Genomic DNA, 27,411 nt, shown 5'->3' with positions numbered 1-27,411 from the left:
AGATATCCACGGTTCTTAAGGCAAAGGCCTTGATGCGATGTCTATCTAGAACAGAGAGATACTAGCCTTCCAGATGACAAATTTGGATGCCTCATCCAACCTGTCTTGATCCCTCAGTCCATTCATGGCCATCTCTCTGCTCTTTTTTTCGACTCCTCTGAGTCTCTACTTCTTTTTGGAAGTTCTATGCTAGACTCCCTTTGAGTCTCAATTTCCCTCCTGGAAATCTTCCTGCCAACCGTGGAGTTGCACCTCTCCGATCTCCTATGCCCCTGCTACACTGATCTGGATTTCTTGGCTAGAAGTCCACCTGGGTAGCGACTCCCTCTACCTTGGTTCTGTCCCTTTAGGTACTGTTCTACCTCAACAACAACAACAACCCACCAGCTTCACTCTCCGTAATCTACCCACAACTTCCTATGCCCCAACAACCGAAGAACTGAGCCCCTAGGCTCTGTGCAATCCTGTGAAGGCTGATTTTCTCCCTTGGCCAACTGAGTCAACACTCCTGGTCTCTGTGTGGCTCTTCATGAGGCTCTTCTGCCCTCTTTTTCCTCTGCACTATCCTCTCTCTGGTTCGAACTAATGACGCAGGCCTTCTGTGTCAACCCTTCTCTATTGCTTTATGCCTAGGAACAACTTCTGTCACTCAGGAGAATTGTTTCTGCTACTAATTCTCTGATTCAGCTGGCACCTTCAGCTCTCCTATGATATGCAACGCTCTGATACCATGTTGAAATTTCTAACTATTATCCGTTAGAAATTTTATATGTATTCTTTGGTTTATTTCGCCTACTTGTTTAATTACTAACAAGTTATTTAACCATATAAACACTAATATAAACACTGAAATAAACACAATACAGTCTCAACCATCTATAGATCAACAATTGAAAGAAATGAAAAAACACACAAGGGACACCATTATTTTTGGACAAGTGTCCCCGGAAAAACTCGACTTCGAAAAATCGATGCAGGAGTTATGAGGGTTTTATTATTAAGCATATTTTCTTGGGTACACTAGGTGCCAAACTGGCTCACTCGACAGAGATAAAAAATCTGGCAGTAATACCTCTCTTCGGAAGAAGATATTATGAAAGTATGCCCCATGAAACCCTCTCCAACACAACCTGAAGCACTGCGTCAGCCTAGAAACCCTTTGTGTCAACCCTCTGAGGCTCTGCGCAACATCTCTAGCCCTCTGCGTCACTTCTGCAGCCTCTACATGGATGGCGCAGGCCCTTATGGCCTCTGCACAGTCACTGTTGGCCTCTGCATGGCTCCCTCTAGCTTCATGTCTGCCTCTTTGCGCTAGTCTTTCGACACGATCTTTGCCTCTCTGCCTCATATTCACTGCCCCTTGCTACAACTCTGATCACTGGTTCGATTTCTCTTAGCAAACCCCGCTCTAGAAAATCGAACTGATTGATCACTCTGGTGTATCTCCAACTGACCCTCAAGCCTCCTCTTATACTTTTTCTGTCGAGTCTTCAACGGTCGAGATTACATATCTAATCAACGACTAAGATTGGATTTGGCTTGATCCATGTCATTTAGAACCTTTTAACCCAGTTTTATATTAATACCCATTAATATTTTTATTTTTGTAATCTCTTTCACCAGGTAGAATTTCCCCAAACCATTTCTGGGTCTTGGAGATCTCATGTGCTTTAGCCTCTCCACTAATTTTCATAGCTAGAGCACATCCGATGCTACCCAAAATCAACAACACCCACTCTTATAGAGTGACAAGGTCAATTTTAAAACAGTACCCACTCTTTTCAATAAAGAGATCTAAAGGACCCTTCTTCCTTGATAAAGAATGATTGTCCTTTACCAAACAATTTTTCAAAAAAAGAATTATTGTCCCACTTTTCTAATATGGTCAAACATGACATAACAATGTAAACTTTGAAACGAGAACTATAAACTCAAAATAGGAACTCTAGCAAAAAAAAACCCAAAAAAACATAAAAAAACAGTTCTAAAAATGAAAAGTGTTGATTTCTGTATGCAGGCTTCTGTGGTCCATAATGAATTAAACAAAGTTTTTCAGTAGAAATCACATAAGAGAAATTTTTGGTCGACGCGTTTCGAACCAACAAGTGTGGTCCTGATGATGAACCACACTTGTTGGTTCGAAACACGTTGGCCAAAAATTTCTCTTATGTGATTTCTACCGAAAGACTTTGCTTGAAAAGTGTTGATGCTGGAATAACATTTTCTTTTTTTCTAGAGTAAATTTTCAACATGTTTTAAAAATGGCGGTGAAAACCAATTTTTTGTGCAAAAATTGTGCAAAAAACACCCTCAAAATGAAAAGTGTTGATGTTGGAATAACACCTTTTTTTTTCTAAGGTAAATTTTCAACATGTTTAAAAAATGGCGGTGAAAACCAATTTTTTGTGCAAAAATTATGCAAAAAACACCCTTAAAATGAAAAGTGTTGACGCTAGAATAACAATTTTTTTTTCAAGGGTAAATTTTCAACATATTGAAATAATGACGTAAAAGATTTTATCATGACTCCAAAAAAACATTAAAATTAAAAAAAAAAAAAGTACAAAACGTAAATAAAAATATATATTAAAAACAAAACATAAAAAAAAGCAAATATATTAAAAAAAACAAACATAAAAAAATAACAAAAAATAATCAACCATAAAAATGTTAAAAAAAGCAAAATTAACCTATAAAAAATAAGAATTAAAAACAAACTAGATTTAAAAAAATAAAAATAGCAAAAAAATAAATTAAAAACTACTAAAATTAACATTAAACATTTAAGAAAAACTTAAAAAAACAAAATATACTAAATTGAAAAAAAAAAAACAAAGACAATTAAAATTATATATTCAAATTAAAAAAAATAACGAAAAAACATATTTTATATATATATATAGAGAGGAATGGAAAAAAAACATTTAGAAGTTTTATGAAACCATATATTTTTTATTTAAAATAAAAAATTATATGCATTTTTTTTATAAAATAAACATTTAATTAATTTATTTATTTTTAAATATACATTTTTTATTTAAAAGTTACAAAACAATCTGCCCCGTCCTCCACGGCTTGACCGCTAATGGGGGCGCGGCTTTGGGTGGTGGAGGGTGGGGCCGATTATTATTATTATTATTTTTAAATAAAAAATTTATATTAAAAAAATAAACGTTTATTTTAAAAAAAAATGCGTATAATGGGGAGTGAGCCAGTTCCATAAAAGTCATTATGCCTAGATTGCGTGATAAATATATCATTCTAAGCAAGAAACATCTCTTGAGGGGTTCTCGTTTTTTCCTAGAAGAATATTTAACTGTGAAACAACAAGAGGAAAGAAGTGGGGAAATTTTAAAGGTTAGGGTAGCAAGAGATGAAGGCAAGAGAGCATGGATTTATAAAAGAAAAGATGTGATAATGCGATTTGGACCTCCTTCCAAAATATAGCAACAAGATGGTAATAAAGAAGAGGTAACAAATTCTTCAACAGGAAATCAAACAACAAGATCCATATGGGAAAACAAGGACAAAGACTCAAATGTGAGTTTTGCATGTCGAAATAAATAGCAATCAAGTCATACCCGAGTTTCCTTAAAATTAGTTTGTTGGAACTATAGAGGTTACCCATGGAGACGAGGCCCTGGGTTAGGGCCTATTGCGGAAGATAGAGACATAATTTTCCTCATAGAAACACATGAGCATGAAGGGTGCAAGATACCTCTGTTTGAAGGATACTGGATGATCGTAATGTGGAACAAGGCAGCAGGAAATGGCAAAGGGCATGGGGGTATCATGGTTTTAGTAAGAGAGAAAGAAGGTCTTCTCATTTAGTTAGAAAAAGAAGACTCAAATAAGTAATTCATTTGGTTTAAAATATCAGAAAATGGAAACCACATCAGAATTGTAACATGCTATTTTGTCCCATAAACAACAAAGAGATAAAAGCTTTTGTTATGGAAAAGTTCCACAAGCGTAATTGGAATAAGGAGCTAGAAAGAAATAAAAAGTACTATATTGAAGTGTTTAATCCCACTCATAGTCATCACCCAAAAGCATACATAGAGGCCAATATCTCTGGGAGAGCCAAAATTCTTATTGCTCAGTTAAGGACTAATTCTCATAAACTCCGTTGTGAAACAGGGCACTGGAAAAGGACAAAGGAAGTGTGAGAGGAAAGAGTATGCATTTTTTGTTCTTCTGGAAAAGTGGAAACAACAAAACATTTTATTTTAGAATGTGAGGCATTCAAAGAACAGGAAAAGTTATGCGGATATGCTAGCAGCTGGGAGCATTTATTTTGAAGCTTCACAAAAAAGGGCTAAATTTTTCAAGCAAGATGAAGAAGCAATCTATCCCATAGGCTATCTTTAGCCTCGTAGACGTTAAAATAATTTTTTTCTTCTTCTAATTTTCTTTTAAAATAAAAAATATAATTTTTTGAAATTTGAACTGTTTAAAATAATAAATTTATATTTAAAAAAAAAAAAATTTATAGAGAAAGTTTTCGGTTATAATCACATCAAAATTTTGATATGATTATAGACAAAACCTTCTCTATAAACTTGATATAGATCGCAAAAGCCTAAATTAAAAAAATTCAATGTTTATTTTAAAAGAAAAATAAAAAAATGTGCATATTTTTTTTAAATAAAAATAATATTTATTTAAAAAAAATTAAATGTTTAGTTTTTTTTTTTAAAATAAAAAATAGATATATATATTTTTAAAATTTAATTTTTTTTGTTTTTATTTTAATTTGAATATATATATATATATATATATATATATATATATATATATATATATATAATCTTAATTTTAGTAATTTTTTTATATTTATTTATTTTTTTGTTAATCTTCTCATTTTTTTTTCAATCTAGTTTGTTTTTAATTTTTTTTATTAGTTTTGTTAATGTTTTTTAAATTTTAAATTTTTATTGAATTTTATAGTTTTTTTAAATTTATTTTTATTTATTTATTTATTTTTCCAAATTCTTTTATGGTTTACGAGATAATTTTTTTTTCTTTTACATTTTTTATGTTTTTATTTGTCTCTATATATATATATATATATTTTATTTTTTTTCTTTTTTCTTTTTTCTTTTTTAAGTAATCAACATTTGAAAAAAGAAAAATAAGACAACTTGAAAATTCGTTAAGTAATCATGATTAAAAAAAAATTGGACATAATAAATTTTAAAGTGTCGAAAAATGTAACATTTAGAAACAAAATCCACACTTGTACATTAAAAAATTTAAATTGTCAAAAATAAGCCCTCTAAAAAAAAGGTTGATGCCGCATCAACACATTTCAAAATCAGCGTGAAAATCACTAATATTTAAAAACAAATATTTATATTTAATACATAAGAAAAATTAAAATGTCAACTATATGTTTCGAAAAAAATAAATATATTCTGCATCACCACTTTTCAAAATCGAGTCACTTTTTTGTTACCTCTACGAAACGGGTAATCATATTAGTTATTTAAAGTGTCAAAAATATGCTCCAAAAAAAAGAAGTGTATTCTGCATCACCACTTTTCAAAATCAGGTTTCAAAGTTTACATTGTTTTTCCCGTAGAAAAAGTCGTAATTTCTATTAATCATAGAGAAATTACATTCTGTAGATGCTAAGCATATGCATACTGAGGCAGTTTGCCTCTCAAAAAACTTCTAACAAAAAACTGTTCATTGTTTCAGACAACTAAAAAACCAGATAAGCTAGACAGTAGTCACTCCTCTCACCAAACTGTTTGTCCACGCAGGGAGTTTGGAGAGGTATATATCCAAAATAATAAACCAGCAAAGAAGATTTGCATAAGATTCCCATTGTTTCGGTCATCACTATGCAGCTGTAGCTTGCTGCCCGAAATAAACATAAAATAGCTGTGTTTTACCACCATAGTCCATAACAGAAATATATATAAAACATGTAAACAAAAAACCAGTAAAAACTGAGCATGTTGGGACCCCTTTCAGATGAGAGCATCCCTTTGTGCCTGATAGTCATCAAAGGGTCTGTGATAGTGCTGAAAGTAGGTGCCATCCAGATCTTCTTGTATTAACCAGTCCTCTTCTTGCCTCTGCACTGCTTGCTTGGATAGGTAGTCCGCCCGAGAGTTGCGCTCCCTGTATATATGGCGAAAATCAAATTTTTCAAAAACATCTGTTAGTCTGAGTGCCTCATCCAGGATGTGTCTCAAAGAGAAAGCAGTGCAAGATGATTTTCTGGTGAGCCAATTGCATACAATCATTGAATCTCCAAACAGTTGTAATTTTGTACAGCCCTTCTCAAGTGCAAAAGATATGAGGTGTTTGGCAGTAGAGAGCTCCGCAAAATTATTAGTGCCTCTGCCCAGGGGAATTTGGAGAGAGAAAGAGTGATTTTCTCGCAAGTAAAGGAGGCCTCCCCCCCCACAGCCTTCCTCTTGGGCTGAGCCATCAAAATATGCCCAGGGGAAAGATTTGTCTATGAATTCTGGGGTGATGGACCGAGGGGGAGCAGATGGAGGATCATCAGGAATGAGAGCAAGGTCTGCTATAATGTGGGCAATAGTGACAGGCCAGTGGGGAAGCTTTTGGTCGAAAATTGCTCGGTTCCTTGCAATCCAGATAGACCAACACATGAGGAGAGGAATGTTCTTGTCTTTTCCAGAGTGCTGTGCCAGCCAGTTGCTCCATGCCTCAGTGATAGATTGCCCACGCCAATGGTGGAGGGAAGGGGAGCGTAAAGAGAGAAGTGACCATAGGTCTTGTATTGCCGGGCAGGTAAGAAAAAGGTGTTCCGTATCTTCCTCATTACTTCTGCAAAGATGGCACCAGAAGGGTCCATGGAAGGATCTTTTTTTCAAATTTGCCCCAGTGGGAATCTTGTTGGAGAGAATAGCCCACATAAGAAGCCGCGTTCTAGGGGCAGCTTTTAGATGCCAAATTGTTTTCCACCACTGCTGAGAGTTGTCTGGCTGGTGATTTTGCATAAGCTGCATGTAACCCTCCTTTGGGGAGTATGTACCAGATTTAGCTAGGGCCCAGACTATCTCATCTTCTCCCTCCGATATTCTGATGTGAGCTTGTGAGAGAGCCTCAGTGTATGATGCCCATTCTTGTCTCCATTGTTCCGGAATGTGGAGGTCTTGAGAAGTCCTCCAGGCCTGATGGAGGAAACTGGAATTTCTTTGGTCAGCAATGTGAGCAATAAGCGTGGCGCCTTGATCCCTTAGGTGTGTTAGGAGCTGCTCTGATAGTCTTTGCATGTTTCCACAACCAATCCAGGGGTCGACGCCAATGCGGACAGAGTTCCCCTGTTTTATTCTCCATGTCAGTCCCTCCCGAATAAGGGGAAGAGAATTTAGGACAGCTTTCCAGATGATGGAGTGACTACCACTTCCCCTGTGTTCCCTTCGAATCCAGCTGAAGATGCTTTCCGGAGCAATATATTTTTCCATAACTACTTTCTGCCAGAGACTATTTGATGTGAGGAGTTGCCATCCCATTTTTGCAGCAAGAGCATTTGCAAATAAATCTAATCTCTTAATTCCCCATCCTCCCCATTTTTTTGGTTTTGCTATGGTGTCCCATTTGACCCAGGCAAAGAGATTCCCTTGTTTTGATCCCTTCCATAAGAATCTGCAGCAAATTTTTTGTAGCCTAGATAAGATCCCTCTTGGTATCCACGCCAGGGACATCCAGTACACTGGCGTTGCTTCCAGCACAGCTTTGATTAGAGTGAGTCTGCCTGCCCTTGTGAGGTATCTGTTATACCAGACATTGATCCTTTTCTCCACTTTAGATATTAACCAAATCCAATCTGCAATTCTGTAACCTCCATGTTTTACTCTGAAGCCCAGATACTTCAGCCCTTCCTCCATAGGGTGAATCTGAAATGGAAAGCGATTGTTTGTGTAGATGACTTCTTGTGGGGAGCAATTAATCGCTGTAAGGGTGGATTTTTGTACATTTATTACCATTCCAGTTGCTTTCTGAAAGAGATCAAAAACCTGATGTAATGCCGATGAATCGGCCATACTGCCATTTAAGAAGATCAAAACATCATCCACAAAGAGTAGATGTGTAAGGAAACAGTTGTCCGTGATTTTGATTCCTCTTATTCGTCCTCTTCTGTGTTCAGCTGCAATCAATCTACTTAGCCCTTCCATGATAAGTAAGAATAGAAGGGGAGATAGAGGACAGCCTTGCCGGAGGCCTCTTTCGGCAGTAAAAAAAGGGGTGGGGGAACCATTAAGGAGGACACTGTAAGGAACATCGGAGATGCAGCTCATGATTCTTTTGATGAAGAGGAAAGGGAAACCCAGGTGAGTGAGGAGCATTCTGATGTACAACAAGTTTACCCTATCAAAAGCTTTTGAGAGGTCCACTTTGAGGATCATTCCTTTCAGATTTTTGCTTTTCATAGAGTGAAGAAGCTCTTGTGCAGTACCAATAGCCTCATGGATCTGGCGCTTATGGAGGAAAGCAAATTGTTCAGAGGATATGTTGGCCGATAGGATGGGCTTGATCCTGTTTGCTAGGATTTTGGCCAAAATCTTATAGAGACAGTTGCAGAGCGAGATGGGCCTGAAATCGTTAAAAGATACAGGCTTATCAGATTTGGGGATGAGAGCAATGAAGGTGGCTTTGATGCTAGAGGGGATAGATCCATTTAGGCAGCAGTGGTTTATGGCTTTGAGAATGTCATTTCCTATTAGCTCAAAAAAGGCTGAAAAGAACTCAATTGTCCAGCCATCTGGACCCGGGCTCTTGTCCTTTTGGAAGCATTTGATAGTGGCTTCCAGTTCCTCCAAGGAGATATCTTTAGTAAGCTCCTCCGCCTCATCCTCATCCACAAATCTCGGGAAAAGTTCTGCAACCCTCATTATTTCTAAGAGATTTGCTTGACCTGGAGCTTTGTATATATTCTTAAAGTGTGAAGAGGCAAGATAGGCAAGTTCCCCTGGCTGCTGATCTGATGTCCTTGCTCATCTTGCAACTCCCAAATAGTGTTGATCGCTTTTCGCCCATTTGCAAAACGGTGGAAAAATTTAGAGTTCTCATCCCCCTCCTTGAGCCATATGGCTCTGCTTCTTAGTCTCCAGGAGTCCTCTCTGTCTCTGAGAATCTGGGTTCTCTTTTTGATTAGATCTTCATACAAGGTCTTCTGATCTGGGGATATATAAGTTCCATCTGAATTTGCTTCAAGTGCCTCTATAGCTTGTTCCGCCCAAGATATAGTCTGATCATCCTGTTTTCTCTTTGATTTCGCCCATTCTCTTGATTTGCCTTTGATTTCAGAGAGGTTTCTAACCAAACCTTTGGCTGGGTCCATATTCTCTGAGATCGGATGTGATTTCCAGAAATCCGATATCAATTTTATGTAAGAGGGATCCCGGAGCCAAGTTGCATTGAATTTGAAAGGGGCATTTTGGGCTCGTTGTCTTGCTTCTAATTCCAGGAAAATGGGCCTATGGTCCGAGATCCCTCCACTTCCCACCCATTGACGAGACCTAGGATATTGGGAACAGAGCCCTTCCTTCATGATGAATCGATCCAGTCTTCTCGCTAGGCTTTGATCCCCAGTTCTATTGTTCTTCCAAGTGTATTGGAGTTTTGCAGAAGGGAGATCAATCCAATGACGATCTTCAAGCAGTTGCCCAAAAAAATCAGAGAGGGGGTCAATTTGAGCCAGATGTCCCCAAGATTCGGAGAAGCCTATTGAGAAATTTAAATCTCCTCCCAAAATAATATTCTCAGCTTGTAGGAGTGGGGAATCTAGGAGCTTTTGCCAGAATAGCTCTCTATTTAGACAGGGGCCATAAACATTTATAATTTAGAGATTTTCCTCCAGATCTCTCGAATATATATCCGCCCCCAGGAAACCCCCTCCACCCCAGATGTTATTTAGCAAAATAGAGTTGTTCTTGAATCCCATAGCAATACCTCCTAAGCGGCCAGATACATCAATGGCTGTAAAGGTCCACCCGGGTAACCAAAAGCCAAGAATGGAGGATGCAGTGTCCGCTTTGCATAAAGTTTCTTGTAAGAAGATAATGTCCACAGGGTTTGAGAGTAAGAGTCGCTTCAGGGCCGCTTTTTTATTCGGGCTGGCCAACCCTCTACAGTTGAAGGATAAAATTATCATGGAGGGGGGTGGGGGAGGGTATCTTGTGCTCTAAGGGCCCTGGGAAGAGTTTGCTGCTTGCCGAGGAGGATGTCTTCCTCCGTTTGTTTTTGTGCTATCGACTTTGAGGAAGGTCGACCACGCCCCTGCTTGGGCGAAAGGAGATGTGATTCCATCGGCATCCCTATGGAGTCCGAGACTTTTAGCTTTGTGGTCGAACGGGTAGGGTATCTCGGGGACGAGTTTACAGAGGGAGACGGCGAGGGAAAAGAGGGGAGGGGGAAAGAGGGGACAGAGGATAATGATGGAAGGCCCGTAGGTCGAGGGATGGGGCAAGATACATATAACGAGCCGAGAGGGGGGAGGGATGTGCAGGCCACCTTTACCAGGTCCAGGGCTGACGGGGATGAGGGGGGGGGGGAGCCTGATAGGGGGGGGGGGATGCCAGCAGAAGATAAACTCAAAGATGCAAAATGTGAAACAGAGGCAGACGAAGAAGTGGACATACCCGAGGAGAAGACCGCTCCCTTTGCAGCTTTTGAGCGCGTCAGTGGAGGAGATGGAGGCCGGGGCGCATTTGATGCTTGCTTCCTGCGGCGAGGTGCAGAGGGCGCTTCCACCGTATCCGAGGTGATGATATGATCCGTTCTCGGTGCCATAGCAGCCTGAGGGTCTAGCATCCCCTCAGAGGAGGGTAAATCCTGGCCTGTAGCTGTCTGCTGAGTCTTCTGGAGGAGGGGGCAGTCCTTATATAGATGTCCCACCTGGTGACACCTTCTGCATCTGTAGGGTATGCCCTCATAATCCAGCTTCTGCTTCCTAGAAGTGGCTTTCCATTGAATAGTAATATGTTCAGGCACTCCCCCTCTGGTATCCATATGTACTAGGATCCTTGCAAAAGCCATAGAGCCCGTCGAGATATAGGATTTATCTGTTTCCATGAAAGTTCCGAGGGCATTTCCAATTCTTTTGAAAATATCTTCCGACCAGTACTGCAAGGGCAAGCCCGGAAGCCTAACCCAAACTGGTCCAATGCCCAAAAGCTCTGTCTCCGGGTCGAAGAGGGGCGTCCACCGTTTGAGGAGGACCGGGGCCTTCTCAAAGTGCCAGAACGAGGAAAGAACCCAGCTCGTGTGGTCCGCCCTTGCAAATCTGAGCGCAAACCATCCTCGTACGAACGTCTGTACCGATGGGATCTCCACAAGGTATTGCCCCCAAATCTCGGTCGCCCATTGCTTGATTTTTGCAGCCGTTGCGTGTCTGCCTCTAATCCGTCCCACAAGGACACAGTCCGCCAGATCCATGGCGTCTCCCCACTGAATATCCTCTTCCAGCCGCAGGAAGACGTCCTCCGCAGTGGATTTGAAACAACGCTGCTTCTTGGCAGGGCGGGAGGACATGCGGCCCGGGTTAACAGTGGCCTGAGAGCCCACAGGGGGGGGAACAGGGGGGGGGGAAGGGGGTTAGTCCCACAAGAGGGAATGGCTTCAGGGAGGGGAGGGACCGCGTGGTAACTACCCGAGGGTGCGGAAGGGCCCGAGGGAGGGTTTGAAATCGAGATGGTAGGGTTTGCTGCCGAGAGGGAAGGGAGCCCCAAAGAGGTTTCCGGGGGCAGGGGAAGGGAGGGGATAACCGGCGCTTGGGGGGAAACACCAACCGGGGAGGAGTGTAAGCAGTCCGCCAGGAAACCCAGTGAAGCCGGCGAGGGGACCGCGAAGGAGTTCCAGGAGGAGGGCTCGCCAGGGTAAAGAGAGGTGGGGAGCGACGGGTCGATAGTGGGCGACAGATGCTCAAAACTAGCAGATAAATTCCCGCTGTGCAAACCCTCTGATGAAGTAAACGTGGAGCGCCAGATGGAGCTTTCCGCCAGCGGGGACTCCGAATAATCTACTACCTCAGTGTCCATGTCGACAGCTGCAAGGTGCCCTCCTCGAGATACAGGTAACCGCCCGATAGAGTATTCCTCGAAACCAGGTAACCGTATGGCGTCGGCACCGACAGCGGGGGGACCGTTTAGGGCAGAGCCTGAAGAATAACTTGCTGTGGGTCACGTTCTCCTTTGGCAGTGAAAACGACGCCTTCGAGCTGTCGGCCGAGCTGTGGGGGGTCTCCGTTCCGATGCAGGGAGGGCAGTGAAAAACTCCGGGGGAGAATAACCAAGGTGAAAGTGTGAAAGACGCGGGAGGAGTCAGGGTAAAAAGGGAGGGGGAAAACACAGGACGCGGGGGACCCGAGTACCAGCTCGTGGGCCAATAAAAAACCGAGAGATGACGGATGAAGAGTACAGGTGGGGGTTTACAGGGCCGTGGGCCGGCCTGCAAACCCCGTCAGAAGGGTTTCATGGTTGTTCATGCAGCGCCCGGCTCAGGCTGAGATCTCCCAGAAATCCCAAAGAAGTACATCCAGTGGGTTCAAGGTTTCATCCTACATACATCATCACTTAACATACACATATATCGAATGATCTCAAAGTTTACATTGTTACATACATAGAGAAATGTTTATCTTTCTTTTCGAGAAAATTTATTTTATCACAACCAAGCTTGTTTTTAAATTACAAGTACATAATCTAAAACAGAGGCTTCTGAAGACTAATCATAACCTTGATTATAATGAAAAGACATACCTTTAAGATTTGAGAGTCTAAGTACTCCTTCTGAATCAAAGCTTCTTTCAAGTTCATAGTTCTTCCAAGATTTAAATCTCCCTCTGAAGCTCCCTCTGAATCTAGCCATAAACTTTTGACTTCATTTACCCGCAATCCTTTTCAGGGAGATCATAAAAGAAAAGGATATAATCAAGTGATAATAAACTTAGATATATTGAGGAAGTCAACAACAATGCAGTGAACGAAAAGATATAGAATACTTATCTTTTGTGGATAGCAACGACTCCCTCTTGAACTTGAATTGATCCAGACATCATCACTGTATTTCTTCATTTTAACAACTCATCCTAGTGTCTTGTCCAAAACTCTAAGCAATCCCTCTTATTATGTCATACAAGGTTCACAAACCCTAGAAATCAAAGATCTCAATGTACATAGAAGGACATAAGCTAAGGTTATAATAAAAAACCAGGGATTCCCTAAAGTTAGACCTAAATAGGCTTTTATAATACATTAGCCCTTAAGACCCTAAATCTTTTCTTTAATCAATCATACAAATCTTTGACATCGAAATCTTTTGCTTTGGCCTTCTTCGATGGTTCATCAGCATCAACAATAGTAGCATGATCTCTTTCTCTCTTCTTTTTATCATTTGATTTCTCAAGACATCGGTTTCTATAGTGTCCAAATTTAGAACAATGAAAACATTGAACTTTTGATAAGTCAATCTTCTTATGATTCTTCTTTGAACCTCTATCATGTTTCTTATTTATTCCTTTCTAATTGAAACAGGCTGAATAAGCATTGGAGATAGCATTTTATATTTCCTCCTATTAGAGCGAGTCAAGCTTTTTCTTGAGTACAAACATACCATAATTCTTCAAAAGCTGGAGCCTCTTTCCAACTATTAATACCAGTTGCAAAAGCATTCCAAGATTTGGGTAATCCTAGTATCACTGATATTACAAGTTCCTAATAAGGGACAACTTCATCAATTGCTTGGAGTTCATCTCTTAAATGAGAGATTCTCACAAAATATAAAGATAAAGTATCATCTTTTGTCATCTTGATAGTTCAAAGCTCATTCTTTAAGTCTGCTACTTGGCCAATATTTTTTATTGTAAATATTTTGGAGAGAGCATCATACATTTTCTTTGAGGTGACTTGAGTAGATATATTGGGAATCAAATTGCCTTTGATTGTGTCTACAATGAGGCTCATGGCTATAATGTCATTCACCTTGAATTTTTCTGTTCTAGCATCATTTGTAGGTTCCTTAACTTTGCCCTACACTATGTCCAAGAATTTGTTCCTAGTAAGGATAAGACCCATCCTTGTCTTCCATGCTCTAAAATTTGAAGCTCCTTGAAGTTTATTTTCTGATTTCATTGATGATGCCATTTATACACTTGTTAATGTCATTCTTGTAGAGATCTTGATCTCTTGTAGTCTTCAATAGGCCTCTTTCTAAGCTTGTTTTTAATGGCAGTCCCAAGGTGTTGGTTATCCTTTAACAATGCTCCAAAGTTTCTTGACACTTCTTACTTTAATGATGGTCCCAAGATTCTTTAGTTTCTTCAAAGACTTTTATAAGATCTTTCACGAGAGAGATTTCACTTTAAGATAATTATTTGTAATCAAGCGCTTCCATTTAAACAAAGAGAGAGAAACTTTCTTCCTTCTTCCTTACAAATGATGTCTTCCAAAAGCCTTCGAAAGATCTTCCAAGATGGCTTTAAATGTCTTTTCCAATTAACCTTCATTCAAGATGAATGATGAGCTTTTCTTTCCTAAGAGCCTCTCTTTATACATTTCCTTGTATTTTTTCTTACGTCCTTTCAAGATCATTAGAACAAATGATCTTCAAGCTGCCTTTTTCCTTGATCTTAGCTCTGATACCATGTTAGAAAATTAAAAGGAACAAAAATATTTATTACTTTGATAATGGCTTGTGATAATTTTTAATTATATAGTTTTCTTATGTCTTTTTTTCATCAAGTAACTATCAAACCATAAAGAAGATGAAGATCACAAGAACAATAGAACACAATATGTAGGCTCTCAGTCAGGGAAAAACCTCTCCCCTAAGGGAACACCCAATCAAAATTCTCTTCTTCTTATAGAACCAAGACAAAGATTCCCTCTAAGCACCAAGTTAGCCTTCCAAGAAATGCCGCTTCATATAAGCCCAATTCAACAAAGTCATCGAAAGTCAAACCTCTCTTTTGCTGGTCAAAATAGAGTTTCAACCCTCAACTGCAAGTATGCAATTTTGTTTGCAATTTTCAGCGCTACAACAGTTCAAAAACCCATTTCCGTTTTGCACGTGTGAGTAGAAATAATCAAGAATTAGGTCTTCCTTCCTTTGCTATGTTTTCTTCTTGTCTTCTAGTCTCTTCGCACTTCCTTCTTGTTTTTATTGTAGATCAAACTTGGTGATTGAAGGTATTAAATGAAGATAAAGTTCACTTCTATATATACCTTTCCATGTGGTCGAGTAGACCTTTCTAGGACGACTTCTTCAAGATAGGCCGACTTGGTCTTGGAGGGCTCTTTTGACAATAAAATAAATCTTCTTTATTGATCCAAAATGCCCATTAGGGTCTTATATACATGACAATTACTCTCTTGATTGATGACAAATAACCTTTTGACTTAACAAGCCCTAGAAGCATGAAAAACATGCTTGACCTAATTAACATGCGCATGAAACCCATGCTTATAAAGTAATAATTATTTTTCTTCTTTTTCTTTTTACATCAAATATAAAAAATCAAGAGTACACGAGTCATTATGAAGACTAAACCTAATTACTTCTTTCAACACTAAGATGGATTCGACACTAATTCTCTTGGCCCTAGATTCCATTTTCTTATGTTGAACCTTCATTATTTTGAGGTTCAAGAACTTTGCCTTTCACATATTTCATAACAATATTTACTTCCAAAATGAGATCTACTATGGCTTTCCAAGCTTTGCGATTTGACGCACCTACCAACTCATATTCATACTTGATGTAAAAAGCCATTTGGTCAGATATTTGATCACAAATCTAGTTGAAGGAAGAATGTTTTTTAGGAAGTGATCTCAATTGCCCTGTCTCTACCAAAGCTTTGATACGATGTTCATTTCTCAAGTGCAACAGATACAAGCACTAACTTTTGAAAATTGATAATTACTTCCAATGATGTAGATATAATTTTAGCTCTTATGGTTTATCATTAAGCAATTATACTTAAAAAATTCAACCATGAACAATAGGACATTAGAGATCACAATGCATAAAGATAACACAAGATTTAGCCTAGGAAAACCCACTTGAGGGGCAAAACCCATTAACTTTTTTCCATGGAGAAATTCTTCATTTCAACTAAAGATACATCTAATTCTTCTAGCCATGTACAAGGTCAAACTAACCAACAATATCACTATAGCCAAAGCTGGTCAAATTTCCTTCATGTCAAGTCACAAAGATGCCTAATCAACTCCCTAGTATGATCTTCTTAGGCTGAAATTCGACCTCCCAGAAATTGCTGAGAAACTTGGCCTTGTTGTTGGCAAGAAATTTGGCCCTACTACCCAAAAATTCGGCCTTGTTGCCCAAAAACTCACGTGCAATGCCACAAGAGGAGAGAGAAACCACACGTGCGAAGTTAAAGAGATAGAGAGAGATGCTTGAGATGATTTTGTCCTTTGTCCTTATCCTTCATTTGGATGCCCAAAAGATATCTTATTGTGTGTGAGATGGAATTGTGCTTGAATGACTAGGTTAGGTGGATTATATAGAGAGATATGGCTAGCCGAATTGGTGTCTCTTTGCGTGAGGCCAACTTGACATTATTTGGAGCCAAAAATTCAAATTTGAAAATTCAAAATTTTTCTTGTGAAAATTACATGAAGAACATGTCTTATATTTGTTATTACATATACATAAAGGGTTAACATATTAATTATGAAGACCGACCATAACTACCAAACTCAACACCAAGCACGAGAGACATAAATTTACCCTGGGAAAATCCAACCTTCGGAAAAAACCAACAATTTTTTTTTTTAGGAGAAACTGATCAATAATAATTACAATTCCTAAATTAATCTAGGAATCTGTGCCGAAATCCAAGTCAAATATACCAGTCAAACCTTGTCAAAGTATCTCCCAGTGAATGCTGGACAAACCTTCAAAATCATCACTTCTGGTCAATTTTTTACCTAGTCAAGCATTCTCCTATGGTCAACTTTGGGTTTGTGTTTGACCCCTACGGTCAACTCGAAACTATGGTTGACTTCCAATAGTCAAACTCATGATCAACCCATCAAAGCTCCATGTTCTTGTGTTCAAAGTCTGAATCGTAAGTAGTCAAAATAGCCTCCTTTCAACAGTCAAACTTGGTCAAAATCTTGGTCAAACAACAACTTGTTCCTAGTCAAACAAGGCAGAACAGATTCAGTCAACTTCAGCATGTCAATGATGGTCAAATGCAGCTTCAAACTTCAGTCTTCTTTCTCTCTTCCTCGCACGTGTGGATCAAAATAGATGATGTTGATGTGATCTTTGAATTGGTCAAAGTGTAGAAAGTCAACTTGCATTTATATTGGTTAGAAGGGGTGAATTTTGACCAAAAGTCACACTCCTTCACTTGTGGGGCCGAGTTGACACTTGGGGCCTATATGAATCCCAAAATTCATTATTTATATTTTCATTTTGTATAATTCTCTTTGGCCGACATAGGAGGCCTCTTGGCATGCAAGAATACCTTTCGATGCTACACAAAAAATCATGTCTATGACCCAATATAGACTTATACATGAAAGCTTCCAATGGTTCAGATTATGTTAGAATGATTAAACTAGTCAGTAGGAGTTCAATGAGTAGTCATAGAAAATCTCAAAAAATATTGTTTGATGAACCTTGTCCATAAGGTCTCATGATAAGGAGAACATGAGGCAGTGAATCAACTCCTGGAGTCTTGGTTAATAAACAAGGCAATGAAAGTAGCAGCATGAGACATTACACAAAATATGTGGCTCAAAGGATAGGATATAAAATTTGAAACAAGATATCCATAAGTAAACAATGATGCTAAAAGCCCATTTTGCAGCGCAAATAGCTCTTAAAGGAGAAAGTTTTGTAGGAAGAATGTTAGCAGCTCCACGATAAATAGATGTCTTAAAGACAAAAGAACTGACAGCTCTGAAATTGCAACTGGAGTAACAAGCATATCCAGCAAATGAGCAGATGACCAAAGTGGTTTCTAGACCGGAAGATAGAGTGTACTGGAAATTTCCCCTAATCTCAAGTAGACCTGCTCAACCGAACTGAAAGTCTACAACTGGAAATTCCAATTCTGTCAAATAGACTCACTCAGCCTGAGTGATTTCTAATTTGGAAGATGGATAGTCTGCTACGGGAAATTCCAATACTCTCAAGCAGACTTGCTCAGCCAAGCTGATTTCCAATTTGGAAGATAACTGAAGTCTTTTAGCAATAATTCCAACACTCTCAAGCAGACTTTCTCACCAATTATGGATTACCACAAAAGCAATTTCTAAAGGTGTGATTCCCTCTTCTTCCCTGGAAGAAAATAAATTCAATTCAGAAAATGTTTGGCGCTTTTTTAAACAAACCCACATCTCAAATGTCTCACATTTTTCTTTTCCTGTAATTCCAAATCGCAGATCTGCCTTGTATGTGGAACTTACTAAACAATATAACTTTACAAAATGATCAAATATCACCGTAGTCTTTGCCAAATATAATTGAAAGGGAAATTGTGTGTGACTCATTATTCCCCTAATTAAACAATTGCAATGATACCTCCATCTGCTGGAGTTCTCTGTCAAATGGCCCACAAATACTTCACAAGAAACTGCTCACAGGAACATGCTACAAAAGTCAACCAACTGATTGAACAATTCCAATAATGCCCTGACATCCTAGAATCTTTGCAAAGCAGCCACAAAATTGGACTAGAAGCCCAAAGAAAAATGCTATAGAATTGAACCAAATATATTGGAAGCCTGAAATGAATAACCCCAATGTTTATTCAACCATGCAAACACCATACAGTTTAAATAATACACACCTCACAGCACAATAGCTGTTCTCTCATAAAACATCAAATCTCATCAGAATTGGAATCCTGGTATTTCTTGTATAAGGCAACCTTGTAGATAACAAGGCTGACCAGGTAAACCATTTTACAAAAGCTTGAAGAATATTCAATATTGACATCTCTGATAGAATAACCAATTTTCTGTATGGACAAAATTAATGCAACTCTTGCAGCTGCAGACAATCTGCAAAAGAATATTTGTAGTAGACAGATTGCATATATGTCAACAGCCTGCAACAAAGAAAGAAATATCTCAAATCAGCAAGAAAGCCAATTCATTTACATAATGTTTGCAACATATAAGCATATGTCGCAAGATTCTATAGCAAGTCAAATCATGAGAGATTCAAGGAAAAGTCAGAAATGACAAAATCCAACAGAGGTTAAAAATGAGCCCAATTGTACAAATAATCTCTTAATCAGACATAACGCAAATAAGATCTACTAACTAGAAACTTTGGAAATGAATAAGTACCTGACTTTCCTTCTATGACTTATTTCACTTGATTTATAACTTGTGCCAGTGGAATGGCGTATGAATAAAATGGTAGAGAGCAACACATCAGAGCAGGGAATGGTACAAATAATGATTGTCTTCTATAGATTACAATCATTTGAATGATGTTCGAGCTCCAACATCAAGTCTTCAAAAATTCTTGCAGCTGTCCCAAGACAGTAGGGTGCAGTCTGGACATAGCTGCATTGAATGCCGCATCTCCATGTAAAGAAGCACATGCTTGAAGGTTCTCTTTCAATACATGAGCCAAAGACATATTCTTGATCGGATCAGAAGATTTCACCTATACACAAGTGGCAGAACAGACTAGTTAAATTTACTTAGCAACTAAGCGCAACTGAGTTATGAGTGAAAATCTATCAAACAAGCATCAAATATCTTTCTAAAAAACCCATTAGATACCTGTCTCTTCCTAAACTCTTGAGTTTCTTCAGTGGCTGATGAAACTACATCTTCATGATTTTCGATGGAATGAAGACCTTCATAACTGCATTTTCATCAAATCCAAACAAAATTAAATATTGCAAACCATTTTATTTGAAAATTACAACTCACATATGTGCTGGATCAACACATTTGTAAGAGCATCATTCTCACCTAGATTCCTCACTCCCATTTATATCGATGTCACACATAAGTATACTTGTACAGACACTGCATTAAACATAGAACGTACAGAGTTAGATTTTCTTCAAATAAAGTGTACAGCTGGCAATTCTGAATATAATGACTATCTTGCTAGACTACGAACCAGGAAACCAACCTGATTATTTGATCGAGCTTCTCAAGGATCTGATGTTCTCTTAAAGTCAACAAAATACAAAGTGCCAAAGCATAAGCCTTTCTAGGAATAATAGTTACATTGTCTACCTGCACAAGTGGAAAGAGTACTAATCACCAGAAATATCCCATTCTGAATCATCTTATTATATGAATATTCTAACTGGAAAATAAATGCTTCAGAAGAAATCTTAAGATTTAGCAGGAACAATATATGTAAGCCATCTAAACTAATAAAAGAGTGAAAATTATCATGCAAAGAATGCAGTCATACTTATGCTCATAAACAATAGATATATGACTTGACAGACTTCATTTTGGGAATTACTTGGACTGCACAAAGGAAATACTGAATTGATAAGCATATGACAAATAAATGCAGTTACGGTATCATTAAAGAATTATCCTCCCATTTTATAAGATCACTATCAAATAAAAGTTGAAAAACCAGGGTTAGGTGAAGTACCTTCGTTGCTTTAGAAATTAAAATGTGTATTGATGTTCATTAAAGGCCAAAACAGGTCAAACAGACAAGTGACTACAACCAGAAATAACAGCCAAACCAGACCAGAAATGAAATAAAAAATAAGTGAAAATGTTGCAGGAAAAAAAATGACCTAGGCATAGGCATACAAGTAGGTTATCCCAAGAAGCAAAGGGAAGTTAGCAATGAAGCAAATCCTAGAAAAATATGTCACTGCCACAAGGGGAGGAGGGAGTTAGCCCTGCTCATCCTCAGAATCAAGAGCATATTACTCACCAAAAGTGGGTGACCCCTACGAAAAATTTTCTCCTATTCACCTCTTCCAGCCATCAGCCAGAAACCCCTGACAGCCACCTTGTAGCTGATGTGACATGCCATTCATATCTCCGCCACCTGCATCAATTGTATGTCTCCTTGCCCATGGGTCAAGAGCACATGTTGGTAGGGGGGCTTCTGATCAAAAGGTACTTTATTCATTTTGCAATCAGGTGCTTATGCTTGTTTGTATTGCGAATTTTGGCATTGATTACAAGGTAACATGGAAGAAAGAAGGGTCTTGGTCGTAGTCTTGTTCCCTCACCTTAAATGGGTGGTTAATTTTCAATCATAGTCTAGTGCAACCTCCAAAAATGGCTTATGGCTTTAGGAAGGGGCAATACTTGGGAAACCATGATTGAGAATTTGAGATAGCATAGCCCCATCTCTCCCTATTCCATACTTACCACTTTCCATGTTACATTACAAGCCCTTATTCCACCTCCCTTCTTCGGGTTCAACTAACCATTGGTTCTTTAGGATTTGGCACCCACACATCCTCATACACTCAGGAAGGTTAATGTAGCTAAAAGAAAAAGAAGAGCATATAATGGCCACAAGAAAAACAAAAGAAAAATCAAAATGCAAGAGATGGCTAGGACATACAAATTAGAACCTAGGAAAAAGCCAAGCATGAGCTCTACCTCATTCATATGGCTATCACCTGGTTCCTGGGCCAATGTTTCCCTTCTCATAGAAGTCAAGGAACCTTTGCATGTCCCAACCCCTGATGGGAAATGAACTGCCCCATCCCATAGGGGGTAATCACTGCTATACACCATACAAAGCAAGCTCCTATTCCTTGAGCTACAAGCACTAATAAAAAGAAGAATCAAGAAAAGGTAAAAGGCAGTATATAGGGGTGGAAAAACAAAGGCTGAGGTAACCCATGCACCCACACTTGCTCCCTCCTCACATCTATATACCCAAGATGACGTACTTCATCATAGCGGTCCCTTTGACCATGACACTTGGCCATGAAGTCCTATCTTGTTACAACAGAAGTTGAAATTGAACAGAGAATATATATTATTGAATGAGAATTGAATTGATGATTAAATGCTTGTGTGACGGTGTGCCTAAATAGGCATTGACTGGTCACGAAGGTTGAATGGTCATGTCGAATGACTTGTCCCTTCATAACTAAAAGATTTTCATTAACGTCTATTAATTAATTAATTATTATTATTTATTGTTTAATATTTTTTATTAATCATTTATTTATTCATAACATTGCCACCCACTTAAGATGCTTTCTCCTCAAAGTATGGGTATTATTGGTTGTTGTTGTCGAAACTTCTCTATTTCCCATGAAGATTCTTCTTCTGGAAAAATTGTCTATTTAATGAGGTATTCTTTAATAGTTTTAGAACGTAATACTTTTTATCTAGTAGCAAGAATGCCTTCTGGTTCTAAAACGATTCTTCCTTTGTCATCAACTTCGAGTGTTTATGTTCGAGCTGATTGATTTCGTCCTAGCATTTTTTTAACAAGATACATGGAACACTTTATGAATCCAACAGTTATCTGGTAATTTCAATCTATAAGCCACTTCACTGATTTTTTTACTATTTGGAAAGATCCATAAAATTTTGGAGCAAACTTGTTCTTTCTTTGTTGTTTCGGAGATAATTGCTTCTAGGGTTGGAGTCTTACGAAGATCCAATCACATTCTTCGAATTCTCTCTCTGAAAGGTGTTGATCGGCTTCTTGTTTCATCTAATTACTAGCTGTTGTTAAATTTTCTTTCAATATTTTAATGATTTGTTGATTTTCTTCCAATTGATTCTTCACTGCTTGAACCTTAGAGTCACATAATGCGCAGTCCTTCCATTTTGGAGGTTTATAACCATGTAAAGCTTGAAAAGGGGTCATTTTAACTAATATATGTAGGTGGAATTGAATGAGAATTGAATTTATGATTACAAGACTTCATGAGGATGTGCCTAACTAGGCATTGACTAGTCACGAGAGGTCAAATCGTCATGTCCAATGACTTGTCCCTTCATAACTAATAAATTTTCATTAATGTTTATTAATTAATTATATATTATTATTTTATTTATAGTTTAATGATTTTTATTAATTATTTATTTATTCATAATTATTGGTTGATTTCATCCTAGCATTTTTTTTACACATGATACATGGAACACATTATGAATCTAATGGTTATCTTATAATTTCAATCTGTAAGCCAATTCACTGATTTTTTTTATTATTTGGAAAGATCTATAAAATTTTGTAGCAAAATCGTTTTTTCCTTGTTGCTTCAGAGACAATTGCTTGTAGGGTTGGAGTCTTACAAATATCCAATCACCTTCTTTGAATTCTCTCTTTGAATGGTGGTGCTTTGCTTGTTGTTTCATCCGATTACTAGCTGTTAAATTTTCTTTCAATATTTTAATAATTTGTTGATCTTCTTCCAACTGATTCTTCACTGCTTGAATTTTAGAGTCACTTAATGCACGGTCCTCCCATTTTGGAGGTTCACAACCATATAAAGCTTGAAAAGGGGTCATTTTAGCTGATGTATGGTAGGTGGAATTGTACCACCATTCAGCTAGATGTAACCATTGAGACCATTTATTTTGCTTATCTGTTACAAAACAACAAAGATATGTTTCCAAACATTTATTCACTATTTCTGTCTGTCCATCTGTTTGCGGATGATAAGCTAGACTCATGTTAAGGGATATTCCAGCATAGTTACAAAATTCCTTGACCATTTATTTTGCTTCTCTGTTACAAAACAACAAAGATATGTTTCCAAACATTTATTCACTATTTCTGTCTGTCCATCTATTTGCGGATGATAAGCTAGACTCATGTTAAGGGATATTCCAGCATAGTTACAGAATTCCTTCCAAAAATTCCCTTTAAATTTTGCGTCTCTATCGCTAACCATGAAATGCTATTGGGTGGTTGTCTTGAATTAATACTGCACTATTAGCTGTGAGAACCCCTTGACAAACTTTCTATTCCAGCATTAGGGATATTCCAGCATAGTTACAAAATTCCTTCCAGAAATTCCCTTTAAATTTTGCGTCTCTATCGCTAATCATGACCTTTGGGAGGCCATATCGCTAATCAAATGCTATTGGGTGGTTGTCTTGAACTAATACTGCACTATTAGCTATGAGAATCCCTTGACAAAAATTCTATTCCAGCATTAGAGATATTCCAACATAGTTACAAAATTCCTTCTAGAAATTCCCTTTAAATTTTGTGTCTCTATCTCTAATCATGACCTTTGGGAGGCCATGTAATTTATAGATGTTTTCGCATCAGACTTATACAAATTGTTTTGTTGAATCTTTTTCTTCACTGCCATGAAATGTGCATATTTTGTTAGTTTATCCACCACAACAAATATTTTGTCCTTTCTGTCAGCCATAGACAACACTTTAATGAAATCCATTGAGATTTCCTCCCATTTTTTATTTTGGATATGTAAGGGCTGAAGTAATCCCGGGGCTAGGGTATTCTCACTTTTATTCGTTTGATAGACGTTGTTATGTCTTCATCTTTACGCAAAAGTGCGTCAATGACTACGCTATCCTTCCTTTATGTGATATTTCCATGTCAAATGTGGAGAGTTTCTCAATCTATTTCTATTGTTCTGTAGATAATGTCTTTTGTTGCAACAAAAATTGAAGATTGTTGTGATCTTTATAAAACGAGAATTTTCTTCCCAAAAGGTATCGACGCCATTTATTCAATGCATGTACAATGGCAAGCATTTCCTTATCGTAAGTAGACTTCAAGCTTTCCCCTTTGTTGAGTTTTCCACCTTCAAATGCTATTGGTTGGTTGTCTTGAATTAATACTGCACTATTAGCTGTGAGAACCCCTTGACAAACTTTCTATTCCAGCATAGTTACAAAATTCCTTCCAGAAATTCCCTTTAAATTTTGCGTCTCTATCGCTAATCATGACCTTTGGGAGGCCATGTAATTTATAGATGTTTTTGCATAAGACTTCTACAAATTGTTTTGTTGAATGTTTTTTCTTGACTGCCATGAAATGTGCATATTTTGTCTGTTCTGTCAGACATAGAAAACCCTTTGATGAAATCCATTGAGATTTCCTCACATTTCTGATTTTGGATATGTAAGGGCTGAAGTAATCCCGGGGCTAGGGTATTCTCACTTTTATTCGTTTGACAGAGGTTGTTATGTCTTCATCTTTACACAAAGTGCATCAATGACTACGCTATCCTTCCTTCCTTTATGTGATATTTCCATGTCAAATGTGGAGAGTTTCTCAATCCATTTCTATTGTTCTGTAGATAATGTCTTTTGTTGCAACAAAAATTGAAGATTGTTGTGATCTTTATAAATCGAGAATTTGCCTCCCATAAGGTATCGACGCCATTTATTCAATGCATGTACAATGGCAAGCATTTCCTTATCGTAAGAAGACTTCAAGCTTTCCCCTTTGTTGAGTTTTCCACCTTCAAATGCTATTAGCTGCGAGAACCCCTTGACAAACTTTCTATTCCAGCATTAGGGATATTCCAGCATAGTTACAAAATTCCTTCCAAAAATTCCCTTTAAATTTTGCATCTCTATCGCTAATCATGAACTTTGGGAGACCATGTAATTTATAGATGTTTTTGCATAAGACTTCCGCAAATTGTTTTGTTGAATCTTTTTTCTTAACTGCCATGAAATGTGCATATTTTGTTAGTTTATCCACCACAACAAGTATTTTGTCCTTTCTGTCAAACATAGACAACCCTTTGATGAAATCCATTGAGATTTCCTCCCATTTCTGATTATGGATATATAAGGGCTGAAGTAATCCCAGGGCTAGGGTATTCTAACTTTTATTCGTTTGACAGACGTTGTTATGTCTTCATCTTTATGCAAAAGTGCGTCAATGACTATGCTATCCTTCCTTCCTTTATGTGATATTTCCATGTCAAATGTGGAGAGTTTCTCAATCCATTTCTATTGTTCTGTAGATAATGTCTTTTGTTGCAACAAAAATTGAAGATTGTTGTGATCTTTATAAATCGAGAATTTGCTTCCCAAAAGGTATTGATGCCATTTATTCAATGCATGTACAATGGCAAGCATTTCCTTATCGTAAGTAGACTTCAAGCTTTCCCTTTTGTTGAGTTTTCCACCTTCAAATGCTATTGGGTGGTTGTCTTGAATTAATACTGCACTATTAGTTGTGAGAACCCCTTGACAAACTTTCTATTCCAGCATTAGGGATATTCCAGCATAGTTACAAAATTCCTTCCAGAAATTCCCTTTAAATTTTGTGTCTCGCTAATCATGACCTTTGGGAGGCCATGTAATTTTTATATGTTTCTGCATAAGACTTCTACAAATTGTTTTGTTGAATCTTTTTTCTTGACTGCCACGAAATGTGCATATTTTGTTAGTTTATACACCACAACAAATATTTTGTACTTTCTGTTAGACATAAACAACCCTTTGATGAAATCCATTGAGATTTCCTCCCATTTCTGATTTTGGATATGTAAGGGCTGAAGTAATCCCGGGGCTAGGGTATTCTCACTTTTATTCGTTTGACAGACGTTGTTATGTCTTCATCTTTACACAAAAGTGCATCAATGATTACGCTATCCTTCCTTCCTTTATGTGATATTTCCATGTCAAATGTGGAGAGTTTCTCAATCCATTTCTATTGTTCTGTAGATAATGTCTTTTGTTGCAACAAAAATTGAAGATTGTTGTGATCTTTATAAATTGAGAATTTGCCTCCCATAAGGTATCGATGCCATTTATTCAATGCATGTACAATGGCAAGCATTTCCTTATCGTAACTAGACTTCAAGATTTCCCATTTGTTGAGTTTTCCACCTTCAAATGCTATTGGGTGGTTGTCTTGAATTAATACTGCACTATTAGCTGTGAGAACCCCTTGACAAACTTTCTATTCCAGCATTAGGGATATTCCAGCATAGTTACAAAATTCCCTTTAAATTTTGCGTCTCTATTGCTAATCATGACCTTTGGGAGACCATGTAATTTATAGATGTTTTTGCATAAGACTTCCGCAAATTGTTTTGTTGAATCTTTTTTCTTGATTGCCATGAAATGTGCATATTTTGTTAGTTTATCCACCACAGCAAATATTTTGTCCTTTCTGTCAAAAATAGACAACCCCTTGATGAAATCCATTGAGATTTCCTCCCATTTCTGATTTTCGATACCTAAGGGCTGAAGTAATCCCGGGGCTAGGGTATTCTCACTTTTATTCATTTGACAGACGTTGTTATCTCTTCATCTTTACGGAAAAGTGCGTCAATGACTATGTTATCCTTCCTTCCTTTATGTGATATTTCCATGTCAAATGTGGAGATTTTCTCAATCCATTTCTATTGTTCTGTAGATAATGTCTTTTGTTGCAACAAAAATTGAAGATTGTTGTGATCTTTATAAATCGAGAATTTGCTTCCCAAAAGGTATCAACGCCATTTATTCAATTCATGTATAA

At 37.8% G+C, this 27,411-nt stretch overlaps 2 protein-coding genes across 5 annotated transcripts in view; both read right to left on the bottom strand.

Annotated features, from left to right (window-relative positions):
* Nucleotides 1-5,978: 5,978 nt before the first annotated feature.
* On the bottom strand, nt 5,979-7,496 carry LOC149186582 (uncharacterized). The gene has a single exon (XM_089409391.1). The coding sequence runs from the start codon at nt 7,494-7,496 to the stop codon at nt 5,979-5,981; it is 1,518 nt and encodes a 505-aa protein (XP_089265517.1).
* A 10,938-nt stretch (nt 7,497-18,434) lies between these two features.
* The window catches only part of LOC149186580 (ARM repeat superfamily protein), a 482,448-nt gene continuing 473,471 nt past the window's right edge, over nt 18,435-27,411 (bottom strand). For all 4 annotated transcript variants that reach the window (XM_089411041.1, XM_089411042.1, XM_089411043.1 and 1 more), the window contains 5 exons: nt 20,119-20,225; nt 19,953-20,009; nt 19,758-19,842; nt 19,314-19,638; nt 18,435-19,069 (listed from right to left, as the gene is read on the bottom strand). In XM_089411041.1, the coding sequence (XP_089267167.1) occupies nt 19,477-19,638; nt 19,758-19,842; nt 19,953-20,009; nt 20,119-20,225 (411 nt within the window). In that variant the 3' untranslated portion in view covers nt 18,435-19,069; nt 19,314-19,476. The remainder of the gene's footprint in view (nt 19,070-19,313; nt 19,639-19,757; nt 19,843-19,952; nt 20,010-20,118; nt 20,226-27,411) is intronic.

Source organism: Pinus tabuliformis, chromosome 3_1 (assembly GCF_031772625.1).
Source record: "Pinus tabuliformis cultivar Carrire ecotype Pingquan chromosome 3_1, CPIR1, whole genome shotgun sequence".
Classification (NCBI taxonomy): Eukaryota; Viridiplantae; Streptophyta; class Pinopsida; order Pinales; family Pinaceae; genus Pinus; species Pinus tabuliformis.
The sequence above is the reverse complement of the archived record's forward strand: the minus strand, read 5'-3'. Positions and strand labels throughout refer to the sequence as shown.